At 45.6% G+C, this 13,371-nt stretch overlaps 1 protein-coding gene across 6 annotated transcripts in view; it reads left to right on the forward strand.

Moving 5' to 3' along the window:
* Nucleotides 1-13,371, forward strand: part of nexn (nexilin (F actin binding protein)) — a 68,546-nt gene that overhangs the window by 50,589 nt on the left and 4,586 nt on the right. For 4 of the 6 annotated variants that reach the window (XM_041208671.1, XM_041208667.1, XM_041208668.1 and 1 more), the window contains 3 exons: nucleotides 3,377-3,445; nucleotides 4,383-4,586; nucleotides 6,772-6,993. In XM_041208671.1, coding sequence (XP_041064605.1) covers nucleotides 3,377-3,445; nucleotides 4,383-4,586; nucleotides 6,772-6,993 — 495 coding nt within the window. The remainder of the gene's footprint in view (nucleotides 1-3,376; nucleotides 3,446-4,382; nucleotides 4,587-6,771; nucleotides 6,994-13,371) is intronic. The other 2 variants (XM_041208670.1, XM_041208669.1) reach the window with 1 other exon arrangement.

A 13,371-nucleotide genomic window follows, 5' to 3' on the forward strand; every position in this document is an offset into this window, starting at 1 on the left:
GGGAGAGACACTAGGCTCCTTCAGAGGATCAGCACAGACATGACATGCCAAATGGAATGCTTCTGTGCTGTACCATTCTCTGATTCTATGGTAAGCATGGGGTGATACTGGAAAGGCTTTCTAGAACACGTTAAGGAGAACTGAATTCAGGGAGAAGCAAATGGAAAATAGTCCAATTCTGAGTGTCTCTTTTTCTCAAAGGGGCTAGATAACGAAGGTTTGGCAGTTAGACTTGGTTGGCCTGGTCTGGTTAGACCTCATCCAAGGCAGGAAAAGGGCAAAAACAGAATTACCTGGAAAAACTCAGCAGGTCTGGCAGCATCAGTGGAGAAGAAAAGAGTTGACGTTTTGAGTCCTCGTGACCCTTCAACAGAACTGGGTGAATCCAAGGAGAGGGGTGAAATATAAGCTGGTTTAAGGTGGGGGTTGGGGGGGGGGGTTTTGGGTGGGGGGAGAGAAGAGGGGGGTGGTGTGGTTGTGGGGACAAGCAAGCAGTGATAGGAGCAGTTAATCAAAAGATGGCACAGACAAAAGAACAAAAGAACATAGAGGTGTTGAAGTTGGTGATATTATCTCAACGAATGTGCTAATTAAGAATGGATGGTAGGGCACTCAAGGTATAGATCTAGTGGGGGTGGGGGGGGCATAAAAGATTTAAAAATAATGGAAATAGGTGGGAAAAGAAAAATCTATATAAATTATTGGAACAAACAAAAGAAAGGGGGAAGAAACAGAAAGGGGGTGGGGATGGAGGAGGGAGGTCAGGATCTAAAGTTGTTGAATTCAATATTCAGTCCGGAAGGCTGTAAAGTCCCTGGTCGGAAGATGAGGTGTTGTCCCTCCAGTTTGTGTTGGACTTCACTGGAACAATGCAGCAAGCCAAGGACAGACATGTGGGCAAGAGAGAAGAGTGGAGTGTTAAAATGGCAAGCGACAGGGAAGTTTGGGTCATTCTTGCGGACAGACCGCAGGTGTTCTGCAAAGCGGTCGCCCAGTTTACGTTTGGTCTCTCCAATGTAGAGGAGACCGCATTGGGAGCAATGAATGCAGTAGACTAAGTTGGGGGAAATGCAAGTGAAATGCTGCTTCACTTGAAAGGAGTGTTTGGGCCCTTGGACGGTGAGGAGAGAGGAAGTGAAGGGGCAGGTGTTGCATCTTTTGCGTGGGCATGGGGAGGTGCCATAGGTGGGGATTGAGGAGTAGGGGGTGATGGAGGAGTGGACCAGGGTGTCCCAGAGGGAATGATCCCTACGGAATGCCGCCCGGAGGGTGAGGGGGGTGGGGGGCGGGGTGGTGAAGGGAAGATATGTTTGGTGGTGGCATCATGCTGGAGTTGGCGGAAATGGCAGAGGATGATCCTTTGAATGCAGAGGCTGGTGGGGTGATAAGTGAGGACAAGGGGGACCCTATCATGTTTCTGGGAGGGAGGAGAAGGCGTGAAGGCGGATGCGTGGGAGATGAGCCGGACACAGTTGAGGGCCCTGTCAACGACCGTGGGTGGAAAACCTCAGTTAAGGAAGAAGGAGGACATGTCAGCGGAACTGTTTTTGAAGGTAGCATCATCAGAACAGATGTGACGGAGGTGAAGGAACTGAGAGAATGGGATGGAGTCCTTACAGGAAGCGGGGTGTGAGGAGCTGTAGTCGAGGTAGCTGTGGGAGTCGGTAGGCTTGTAACGGATATTGGTGGACAGTCTATCACCAGAGATTGAGACAGAGAGGTCAAGGAAGGGAAGGGAAGTGTCAGAGACGGACCACGTGAAAATGATGGAGGGGTGGAGATTGGAAGCAAAGTTAATACATTTTTCCCAAGTCCCGACGAGAGCATGAAGCAGCACCGAAGTAATCATCGATGTATCAGAGAAAAAGTTGTGGAAGAGGGCCGGAGTAGGACTGAAACAAGGAATGTTCCACATACCCCATAAAGAGACAGGCATAGCTGGGGTCCATGCGGGTACCCATAGCCACACCTTTTATTTGGAAGAAGTGAGAGGAGTTGAAAGAGAAATTGTTCAGCGTGAGAACAAGTTCAGCCAGACGGAGGAAAATAGTGGTGGATGGGGATTGTTCGGGCCTCAGTTCGAGGAAGAAGCTAAGGGCCCTCAGACCATCCTGGTGGGGGATGGAGGTGTAGAGGGATTGGACGTCCATGGTGAAGAGGAAGCGGTTGGGGCCAGGGAACTGGAAATTGTTGATGTGACGTAAGGTGTCAGAGGAATCACGGATGTAGGTGGGAAGGGACTGGACAAGGGGAGAGAGAAGGGAGTCAAGATAATGAGAAATGAGTTCTGTGGGGCAGGAGCAAGCTGACACGATCGGTCTACCGGGACAGTTCTGTTTGTGGATTTTGGGTAGGAGGTAGAAGCGGGCCATCCGAGGTTGGACGACTATCAGGTTGGAAGCTGTGGAAGGAAGATCTCCAGAGGAGATGAGGTCAGTGACAGTCCTGGAAACAATGGCTTGATGTTCACTGTTGGGGTCATGGTCCAGGGAGAGGTAGGAGGAAGTGTCTGCGAGTTGGCACTCAGCCTCCACGAGGTAGAGCTCAGTGCACCAGACAACCACAGCACCACCCTTGTCAGCGGGTTTGATGACAATGTTGGGGTTGGACCCGAGAGAAAGTTCTGTTGAAGGGTCATGAGGACTCGAAACGTCAACTCTTTTCTTCTCCACCGATGCTGCCAGACCTGCTGAGTTTTTCCAGGTAATTCTGCTTTTATATTAGTCACAGAGCGGGTGCAGTGAAGATTCACCAGAATGATGCCGGGTTTAAAAAGTTAAATTAAGAGATAAGGTTGGATAGACTAGACTTGAGGTTAGTTTTAAGATGATTTAAAGGGTAGATAGAGAAATAATTTCCTCTGGTGAGAGAATCCAGAACAAAGGGGGGCATGAAATTAAAGTTAGATCCAGGCAATTCAGGAATGAATTCGGGAAGCACTAAGCATGATGGAAATCTATAACTCGTTTTCCAAAAAGCTATTGAGGCTGAGGATCAGTTGAAAATTTCAGAACAGAGATTGGCAGATTTTTGCTCGGCTTAGGGAATCGAGGCGAATTAACTAAGTTAAGGTACAGGTCAGTCTTTATCTAATTGAATGGTGGAGCAAGCTTGCAATGTTAGGCTGACCAACTGGGGAAAACAATGAACATCAACCATTTTTAACCAAGCTTGGGTCTTGCTTCTGACTGCCCTAGCGCTACAGGAACGGTATTGTGAAACCAGACATCTTCATGTTTATGGTCAGTGAAGCCATCGTGACATTTTATATAATTTTATAATCCCACAATATAACTCCTTTGACATTAGTGGTTCCATTATTGAAGTGATATTTACAGCTATTAAAAGTTATCTAATGTCCTAATTATTTTTTAAGAGTCCAGACCAGGATAGCATTCTGAAGGAGCATGCAAGTTCACACAAGGAGGATTATGGACCTGACGAAGTAAGGCATAATTCATTAAAAAGTACAAATACTGCATAAGCAAGAATGTTAACACCAACCCCAGCACCTCCTTTTAGCATATCTCACTTGCACATAAGGGACGTCTCTCTTTCCATTTCCAGTATGGTTTAAACCTCACCTAGATTTAAATTTGCCGTGAATGCCGATTGTGAACTGGGCACGTTGAGACTCCAGGAGGGGCAAGATCCTAAGGGCAAACTTTTGCAGGCATTAGTGTCCACAAATTGGCTTTGCAAGGTGACCGACACGAAAAGATCAGCTGTTCCACCAAGTCTGCACCACACAACCCCAAACACCTCCCACCTCCTGCAGCTATTTAATCTCCCAGGAGAGACAAAAACAAAGTTTAAGGCTGAGGCCAATAAGAAAAAATATATTGGGAAAAAAAATATTGGAAAATTCCGTTCATCTTCCTTCCTCAAGAGATCATAGTTACCGTTTAATTTCTGGTTCTGAAATAAAGAGTTGCACAGTTGATTGTGCAGTTCTGCTGTGCTATAGAACCATTCTGTAAAGCATACAGCAGATGAGAACAAGATAGTCCCGAGTTATATTGCTTCTGCTAGAATTAAGTAACATGCAGGCATTTATTGTGAATGGCCGCATAGCTTGTACTGATGGCCATGGGCCCGTACATCACTGAGAGTAACTCTATTCGTGAAGGAGGGGTAATACTTCTCTTCGTATACAACACTTCAAAACAGACCTTCAATATTGTATGGTCAATCCTTAATATTTGACCTAATTATCCCTGATATTTAACCACCTACACTCACTAGATGCCAAACAAGAGTTTGCCTTTGGGTGAGCAGGAAAGAGTCATGTATCTCAATGAGTAAATATTACAAATTTTAGCGAGGGATAATGTTTTGACAAAGATCGCCCTTTTCCCGCCACCCCCACCCCCCCAAAATAGGTATTTGATGATGATCCAGCCGACACCAAAGAAACATCTTCAGATTCTGAAGATGTGCACAGCCCACGCAAACTGGAAATCAACTTTGAAGAGCTTTTGAAACAAAAGATGGAGGAAGAGAAGAGACGGACAGAAGAGGAGCGACGGCAGAAACTAGAACAGGAGAAACAGGAATTTGAACAGCAACGACAGGAAATGGGAGAGGTGGGTATGGTAAAGTTTGCGGTAAGGTTTGTTTTGCACAGAGTTGAGTGGCAGGTTGGAGCACACCCAGCTTTGGCTGTTGGCTCAATTGGGAGCAGGCTTGCTTCTGCTTCTGATTGAGAGTTCACGTTCAACTCCAAAAATTTGGGCACAAAATTTAGGTTGACCCTCCCAGTACAATACTGAGGGAGTGCTGCACTGCTACAGGTACCATCTTTTGGACGAGTTATTAAACCATGCCTCCTGTCTGCCCTCTTGTGGACATGGTGAATATTTCTTCCTCAGCTAAAAGTATAGTAGTGTGCCAAGTATAAAACAAAAACAGAATTACCTGGAAAAACTCAGCAGGTCTGGCAGCATCAATGGAGAAGAAAAGAGTTGATGTTTCGAGTCCTCATGACCCTTCAACAGAACTAAGTGAATATAAGGAAAGGGGTGAAATATAAGCTAGTTTAAGGTTGGGGGGGGGGGGGAGAGAAGTGAGGGGTTGGGTGGTGTGGTTGTAGGGACAAGCAAGCAGTGATAGGAGCAGATAATCAAAAGATGTCACAGACAAAAGAACAAAAGAACATAGAGGTGTTGAAGGTGGTGATATTATCTAAACGAATGTGCTAATTAAGAATGGATGGTAGGGCACTCAAGGTACAGCTCTAGTGGGGGTGGGGTGGAAAGACTAGCAGGGCATAAAAGATTTAAAAATAATGGAAATAGGTGGGAAAAGAAAAATCTATATAAATTATTGGAAAAAACAAAAGGAAGGGGGAAGAAACAGAAAGGGGGTGGAGATGGAGGAGGGAGTTCAAGATCTCAAGTTGTTGAATTCAATATTCAGTCTGGAAGGCTGTCAAGTGCCTAGTCGGAAAATGAGGTGCTGTTCCTCCAGTTTGTGTTGGGCTTCACTGGAACAATGCAGCAAGCCAAGGACAGACATGTGGGCAAGAGAGCAGGGTGGAGTGTTAAAATGGCAAGCGACAGGGAGGTTTGGGTCATTCTTGCGGACAGACCACAGGTGTTCTGCGAAGCGGTTGCCCAGTTTACGTTTGGTCTCTCCAATGTAGAGGAGACCGCGTTGGGAGCAACGAATGCAGTAGACTAAGGTGGGGGAAATGCAAGTGAAATGCTGCTTCACTTGAAAGGAGTGTTTGGGCCCTTGGACAGTGAGGAGAGAGGAAGTGAAGGGGCAGGTGTTGCATCTTTTGCGTGGGCATGGGGTGGTGCCATAGGTGGGGGTTGAGGAGTAGGGGGTGATGGACCAGGGTGTCCCGGAGGGAACAATCCCTATGGAATGTCGACGGGGGGGGGTGAAGGGAAGATGTGTTTGGTGGTGGCATCATGCTGGAGTTGGCGGAAATGGCGGAGGATGATCCTTTGAATGCGGAGGCTGGTGGGGTGATAAGTGAGGACAAGGGGGACCCTATCATGTTTCTGGGAGGGAGGAGGAGGTGTGCCCCCCCACCTCCCACCCCCACCTTAAACCAGCTTATATTTCACCCCTCTCCTTATATTCACTCAGTTCTGTTGAAGGGTCATGAGGACCTGAAACGTCAACTCTTTTCTTCTCTGCCAATGCTGCCAGACCTGCTGAGTTTTTCCAGGTAATTCTGTTTTTGTTTTGGATTTCCAGCATCTGCAGTTTCTTGTTTTTATATCAGTGTGCCAAGTATGTTATCCCTCCAGTAATCTAGAATCCTGGACTAATGATCCAGAGAATGTGATTTCAAATCTACCATGGAAGTTTGAGAATTTAAATTCAGTTTAAAAAGAATCTGGGCATAAAAAGCTGGTATCAGTACAAGTGATGGTGAAGCTATCAAATTAAAGCTAGCATCCTTAAGGGAAGGATTCCTGCTGTTTTTAACCAGTCTGACCTGTATATGGCTCCAGTGCTATACAGTCTGGTTAACTCTTAACTCTCCTCTGAAGTGGCCTTCAAAAAAAGCCATGCATTTGAAGACCAGCAATAAATACTGGCCTTTACTGCAATCCTGAGAATGAGCGAATTGTTAAAATAAAAGCCAATGTTACAATGAGGAAGAGGAGGAAGGTTGGGGGGGGAGGGGGGGGAAGAGGGGGAGGAGGGGTTGGGGAAGGGGGGGTGGGAGGAGGGGGTGGGGATAGGGGTTCAAAGCCTCTGGTCATGTATATCCACCTTAGTTCCTGAATCTCTGCAATTGACTTCTTTCAGGATGAAATCAATGAGAGCACTGAAGTTGTGAGTACGGAGTATGAAGAGCTAAAGAGGCTAAAAAGAACGGGTTCCATTCAAGCCAAGAATTTAAAGTCAAAGTTTGAAAAGATTGGTAAGCTATCGGAGGAGGAAATACAGAAGAAGATTGAAGATGAAAGGGCCAAGAGGAGAGCAGAGGACCTGGAGATAAAGGAAAGAGAATCTGAGCGATTCAGAGAGGTAATCTTTCCTTTGGTGGAAAACTGGTTGACTTGATCACAAGAGTCTTGCGCCTTAAATTTCAGGACTAATTCTATTTCTCCTCAGCTCTCTTGGTTTAGTTGATAGCACTCCTGTCTCTGCATCAAGAGATTGTGGGTGCGATACCATTGTGGTAGTGAAGCCGTGCTGCATACTATGAACATCTGAACCTAAAATGAGATATCAAAGTGAGATCTTGTCTCAGTTCCATCTAAAGATCCCAGGGCAGTAGTTGAAGATGATGGAATTGTCTGAGTCCCAGCCAACACTTTTTTTAAAATTCATTTATGGGATGTGGGCATTGCTGGCTAGGCCAGCATTTATTGCCCATCCCTAATTGCCCTTGAGAAGGTGGTGGTGAGCTGGCTTCTTGAACCACTGCAGTCCATGTGGAGTTGGTTCACCTACAGTGCCGTCAGGGAGGGAATTCTAAGATTTTGACCTAGCGATAGTGAAGGAACGGCGATATTTTTCCAAGTCATGATGATATGTGGCTTGGAGGGAAACTTCCAGGCGGTGGTGTTCCCATGCGTCTGCTGCCCTTGTCCTTCTTCATGGCAGTGGTCATGGGTTTAGAAGGTGCTGTCTAAGGATCCTTGGTGAGTTGCTGTAGTGCATCTTGTAGAAGGTACACACTGGTGCCATTGTTTGTCGGTGGTGGAGAGAGTGAATGTTTGTGGATGTGGTGCCAATCAAGCGGCTGTGTTGTCCTGGATGGTGTCAAGCTTTTTGGGTGTTGTTGAAGCTGCACTCATCCAGGCAAGTTGAGAGTATCCCATCACACTCCTGACTTGTGCCTTATAGATGGTGGACAGGCTTTGGGGAGTCAGGAGGTGAGTGACTCACCACAGGATTCCTAGCCTCTGCTCTTGTAGCCACAGTATTTATATAGCCACAGTATTTATATGGCTTGTCCAGTTCAGTTTCTGGGCAATGTTAACCCCCACGATGTTGATAGTGGGGGATTCAGCTATCGTAATGCCATTGAATGTCACGGGGCGTTGGTTAGGTTCTCTCTTGTTGGATAAGGTCATTGCCTGGCACTTGTGTGGTGTGAATGTTACTTGCCACTTGTCAGCACAAGCCTGGATGTTGTCCAGGTCTTGCTGCATTTGGACATGGACTGCTTCAGTATCTGAGGAGTCATGAATGGTGCTGAACATGGTGCAGGCATCAGCGAACATCTCCACTTCTGACCTTATGATGTAAGGAAGGTCACTGATGAAGCAGCTGAAGATGGTTGGGCCTAGGACACTATCCTGAGGAACTCCTGCAGTGATGTCCTGGAACTGAGATGATTGACTGCCAACAACCATAACCATCCTCCCTCAGTTAACATGACCAGGTTAACTGGTCACTGTTCTTTGAGGGTGCAGAATGCCTCTCATATTTGCCAACATCATACACCACTGCATTTTTTAAAGAATTCATCATTTTGATAGGATATGGAGTTGTTTAGATGAAGATTTCCCTTTTCTGAATTGTAATTTTATCATTTTTAAGGTGTGGCTAGGGTTTAGTGGGTAGCACTCGTGCCTCCGAGTCAGAAGGTAATGGACTCAAGCCCCACCTCAGACGCTTGAGCACAAAACCTTGGCTGGCACTCCAGTACAGGATGGAGGGAGTGCTGCATTCTCTAAGGTGCTGGTTTTCAGATGAAATGTTAAATCAATGCTCCGTCTGCACTCTGAGGTGGATGTAAAAGATCCCACAGCACCAGGGTTGAAGAAGAGCAGGGGAGTTCATCCCAGTGTCTTGGCCAACATTTTCCCCCCACCCAACATCACAAAATCAGATGATCTCCTACTTCTGGTGTTTTATACAGGATCATCCTGTGTACAAATTGGCTGTCTCATTTCCTGATATTACAACAGTGACTCCGTTTGAAAAGTACTTCATCGACTGTAATTTTTTGGGACATTGTGAGATTGTGAAAAGCGCTACAGCAATGCAAGTCTTTCATTCATGGCCATTGCATCCTCCAGCAGCACAGAGTTAAATTCTGACAATCAAAATCGGACTTTTTGGGACCTCATGTTAAGTTCAAAGAATTGTTCAATTGGCTGTGGTTTTAATTCAAATTCAGTCACTGTAGTAATGGTTTAAATGACCTTCTAATTATTCAGGTTATTTCAAAAGACTAACAAATACCGGCTCCAATATCCAGGTCTGGGTGAATGGATAAAGTAAGTGATCGAATTGTGTGTGCTGGCTGGTGTGGGATACACAGCAGTTTCCATTCCCCACCACTGGGTAGCATCATTTCTCAGTAGCAGGAATATGAAAGCTTTTAGCTCAAATTTGTATTGTAATTCTGACAAAGGAAGAAATGGGTCAGGTTGGTGTGAAGAACACCTCACTTTTTTCGTAAAAGCTATCCTTCACATATAGATGGCCAATGGCTTCTGAGAGACTAGAGTTTTGTGTCCAGTTCTGGTCACCACACCTCAGGAAGGATGCGAGGGTGAAGTGGAGATTTACCAGAATGGTTCCAAGGGGGGGAGGGATTTTAGCAACAAGGTTAGGTTGGAGCTGGGATTGTTCTCCAAGAGCAAAGGAGGTTGAGGGGAGATTTGATAGAGGTGTATAAGAGTATGGCGGGCTTAGATAAAGTAGGCAAAGAAAAGCTGATGATACAAGGACTAGGAGATAGGTTTTGAGCAACAGATGCAGGGGGAATGTGAGAGACTTATTAAAAAAAAGTGGTGTTGACTGAGAAATCACTGACAAGACAGTGGTGGAGGCCGAGACAATCAATGATTTCAAAAGGAAACTAGATGGGCACTTGAGAGAAATAAACTTGTGGGGCGACAGGGATAGAGTGGGGGAATGGGATAAGTCATTCTTGCGGGGGAATCTGGAAAAAGAGTTACATCTTTAAAATTAATTAGTAATGCTAATACTGCATTTGGCCATCAGTGAAAGTAGGAATCACTTTCTCCCAACACCACGTGTAGCAGAAATCTAAATATTCTCCCCCAAAACGCTGTGAACTACTGGTCTTTGGGAATTTGAATAAGTTTGATTTTTTAAATTATTATTTTATCAAGGCATGTAGATCAAAGGCAGATAAATGGAGTTGGTGTATGATCTAATTGAATGGTGGAATTGGCATGAGGGACAGAAGGATCTACCTCCTGTCCCAGTGCTTGTGCATAAGCTTTGGTGACAACTAGGTAGTAAAATACACGTCAGTTCCTTGCAAACTTTGAATTGTAATTATGCCATTTTTATGCAGAAGGTTTTTATTCATTCATGGAATGTGGGCATTGCTGGCTAGGCCAGCATTTATTGCCCATCCCTTATTGCCCTCCAGAAGGTGATGCTGAGCCGTCTTCTTGACCTGCTGCAGCCTGTGGTGTAGGTACACCCACAGTGCTGTTAGTGAGGGGGTTCCAGGATTTTGACCCAGAGACAGCGATGGAATGACAATACAATTCCGAGTCAGGATGGGGTGTGTTTTGTTAGAAATGGAGAATTCTTGAGACCTAATGTACCAAAGTCACCCTGGTTTCTAAGATAAACCATCCACCTGTCCAGCAGTGCAGTCAGTGATCCACTCTGCAAAAAGTCCTATTGCCATAGATTTCTCATCAAGGGGGAAGGTGCCCAAAAGCTTGGTCAGAGAGGTTGGGGGGCCTATTCTAAATGAGCACCAAGGACTGGATTACGTTCATCTCATTAATAATTTGATGTTAACTGTAGCTCAGTGATAGCACTCTCACCTTAGAGTCAGAAATTTGTCATTTCAGTCCCGCACCAGAGACCAGAGCATATAATCCAGGTTTGACACTTCAGTGCAACAACTTGCATTTATATAGCAGCATCAGCACACCAAGGTGCTTCACAGGAACATTATGAAACAATATTTGACACCAAGCTACAGGAAGAGATATTAGGACAGGTGACCACAAACTTGGCCAAAGAGGTAGATTTTAATGAGCGTCTTAAAGAAACAAAAAGGTGGCGAGTCAGAGAAGGAATTCCAGAGGTTCAGACCAAGGCAGCTGAACCACCTTGTGGACCAAAAATCAGGAATGAGCAAGAGGTCAGAATCAGAGGAGTGCAGAGATCTCTCAGGGTTGTGGGGCTGGAGGAGTTTACAGAGATGGTGAGGGGAGATTTCGAAAATACAGATGGAAGTCTTAAAATTGAGACATTGTTTAACCAGTACCTAGTGAGCACAGGAATGAGGTGTGAATTGGACTTGATGCATATTATGATATGGACAGTTTTGAACGTTTATGTAGTGTTGAAATGGGAGACTAGAGCCAGGAAAGGATTGGAATAATCAAGTCTAGAGGTAATAAAGGTGAGAAGTTCAGCAGCAGCAAATTAATTAAGACAGAGGAGAAGGGCATTGTTACAATGTTGGAAATGGGTAGTATAGATGATGGAGCGGATTTGCAATTTCAAACTCATCTCAGGATCAAATGGGACACCAAGGTTGTGGGCAGTCTAGTTCGGCCTCAGACACTTGAGCATGGAATACAATGCAGTGGAATGGAACTTGTCATGGGAAGCAAAGACAATGGGCAGAATTTTCCAGCCCTGTTGCAGTGGTGGGGCTGGAAAACGCAACGAGTCAATCGTCCATTTACAACAGTTGGACTAGAAGATCCAAACAGGAGGGGCCAGAAAATTCTGACCAATGGCTTTGGTCTTCCTAATCTTTCTGGAAATTTCTGTTCGTCCTGGGATGAATGTTGGACAAGTGGCATGACAAATCAGTTGAGGGGGTTGAGTAGTGGTGAGGTGGAGCTAGGTGTCATCAGCAAATGTAAAACCTTTGCTTTTTCAGATATTACTGAGGGGTAGCATGTAGATGAGAAATAGGAGATGACCTAGATCCTTGGGGGATTCCATTGGTAACAATGCAGGAGAAGAAAGAGAAACCATTACAGGTGAGCTCCGGACACAAGTGGATAGACAAGAATGGAGCCAGGCTAGTGGAGATCCACCCAGTTAGGCAAGAGACCACCCATTGGAGCTAGATAGTGTGGTTAACCATGTCAAAGGCTGCATGAGATCAAGATGGTTTTTTGGGGGGGGGGGGGGCGGTGGCGGCAGGGGGGGGAGAGAGAGAGAGAGGGGTGCAGCATTCAGCACTCATTTACCAGCCATATTTGCATAATATATCATTTATGACTAAGAGCCATTTCAGTCCTGTGGCAAGGGCAGGAACCTGACTGAAGGGATACACACAAACCTCTGGGGAAGACAGACATAGATTTGGAAGGTGACAACACATTCAAGGACTTGAGATGAAAGGGAAGTTGGTAGTTTACAAGGATAGAAGGGCCAAGGTTGTATTTTTATGGAAAGGAATGATGATGGCAGATTTGAAGGGGGACAGTATCCACAGAGTGGGAACTGTTAACAGTATCAGCTGACCTGGGCGCCAGGAAGCATAATTGTGATGAACAGGAGGTGGACCTCAAGTCAAGTCCAGCTCAGAGAGCATAGAGATAGGAGAAGGATGAGAGAAAGAAGAGAATTTGGGTTGAAGGATGAATCCTTTGGGGAAACATTGGGAGACTTAGTGGGCTAACAAAATGGGGAGAGGTTTCAGAAGATACGTTTGCAGTGGAAAAGAGAGGCTAGGGTTAGGGCTGTTTAGTGGTGATGCTGAGGTTATCTTTGCATTCCAGACTGATTTAAAATTATTTGTTCATGGGATATGGTATGGTCAGTAGTCATTGCCCATTCCTAATTGTCCTTGACAAGGTGAAGATAGCTGCAGTCCATGTGGTGTAGGTACACTCACCTGTTTGGGTCAAGATCCTGAAACTCCCTCCCTGAAACGGTGAAGGAACAGTAATGTAGCTTCAAGTCAGGATGGTGTACGATGTGGCGGGCAACTCATAGGCGGGTGTGTTCCCATGTTTCTGCTGCTCTTGTCCTTCTAGGTGGTAGAGGTGTTTGAAAGGTGCTGTCAAAGGAGCCTTGGTGAGTTGCTGCAGTGCATTTTGTAGATGATACACACTGCTGCCATTGTGTCATTGGTGGACAGTGAACGTTTAACTTGGTGGAAGGGTGCCCATCAAAAGGGTTGTTTTGTCCTCGATTGAATCTGCCTCCATCACACACTCATCACCTGAAATTGGTGCCCTCTGATTCTCAGTTCTTCCACCCAGTGTGAAGTTTCTCCTGATCTGTACAGATCATCTTAAACACCTCTATCAGATCTCCTCTTCTCCAAGCAGAACAGCCCCAGTTTCTCCAATCTATCTGCGTAATTGAAATTCCTCTAGTCTGGAAACATACTAATGAACCTTTCCTGCACCCTCTAATGCTGTCACATCCTTCCTAAAGTGCACTGTTCAGAACTGGACACAATATTCCAATAGAGGTCCA

Source organism: Carcharodon carcharias, chromosome 16, assembly GCF_017639515.1.
Source record: "Carcharodon carcharias isolate sCarCar2 chromosome 16, sCarCar2.pri, whole genome shotgun sequence".
NCBI lineage: Eukaryota > Metazoa > Chordata > Chondrichthyes > Lamniformes > Lamnidae > Carcharodon > Carcharodon carcharias.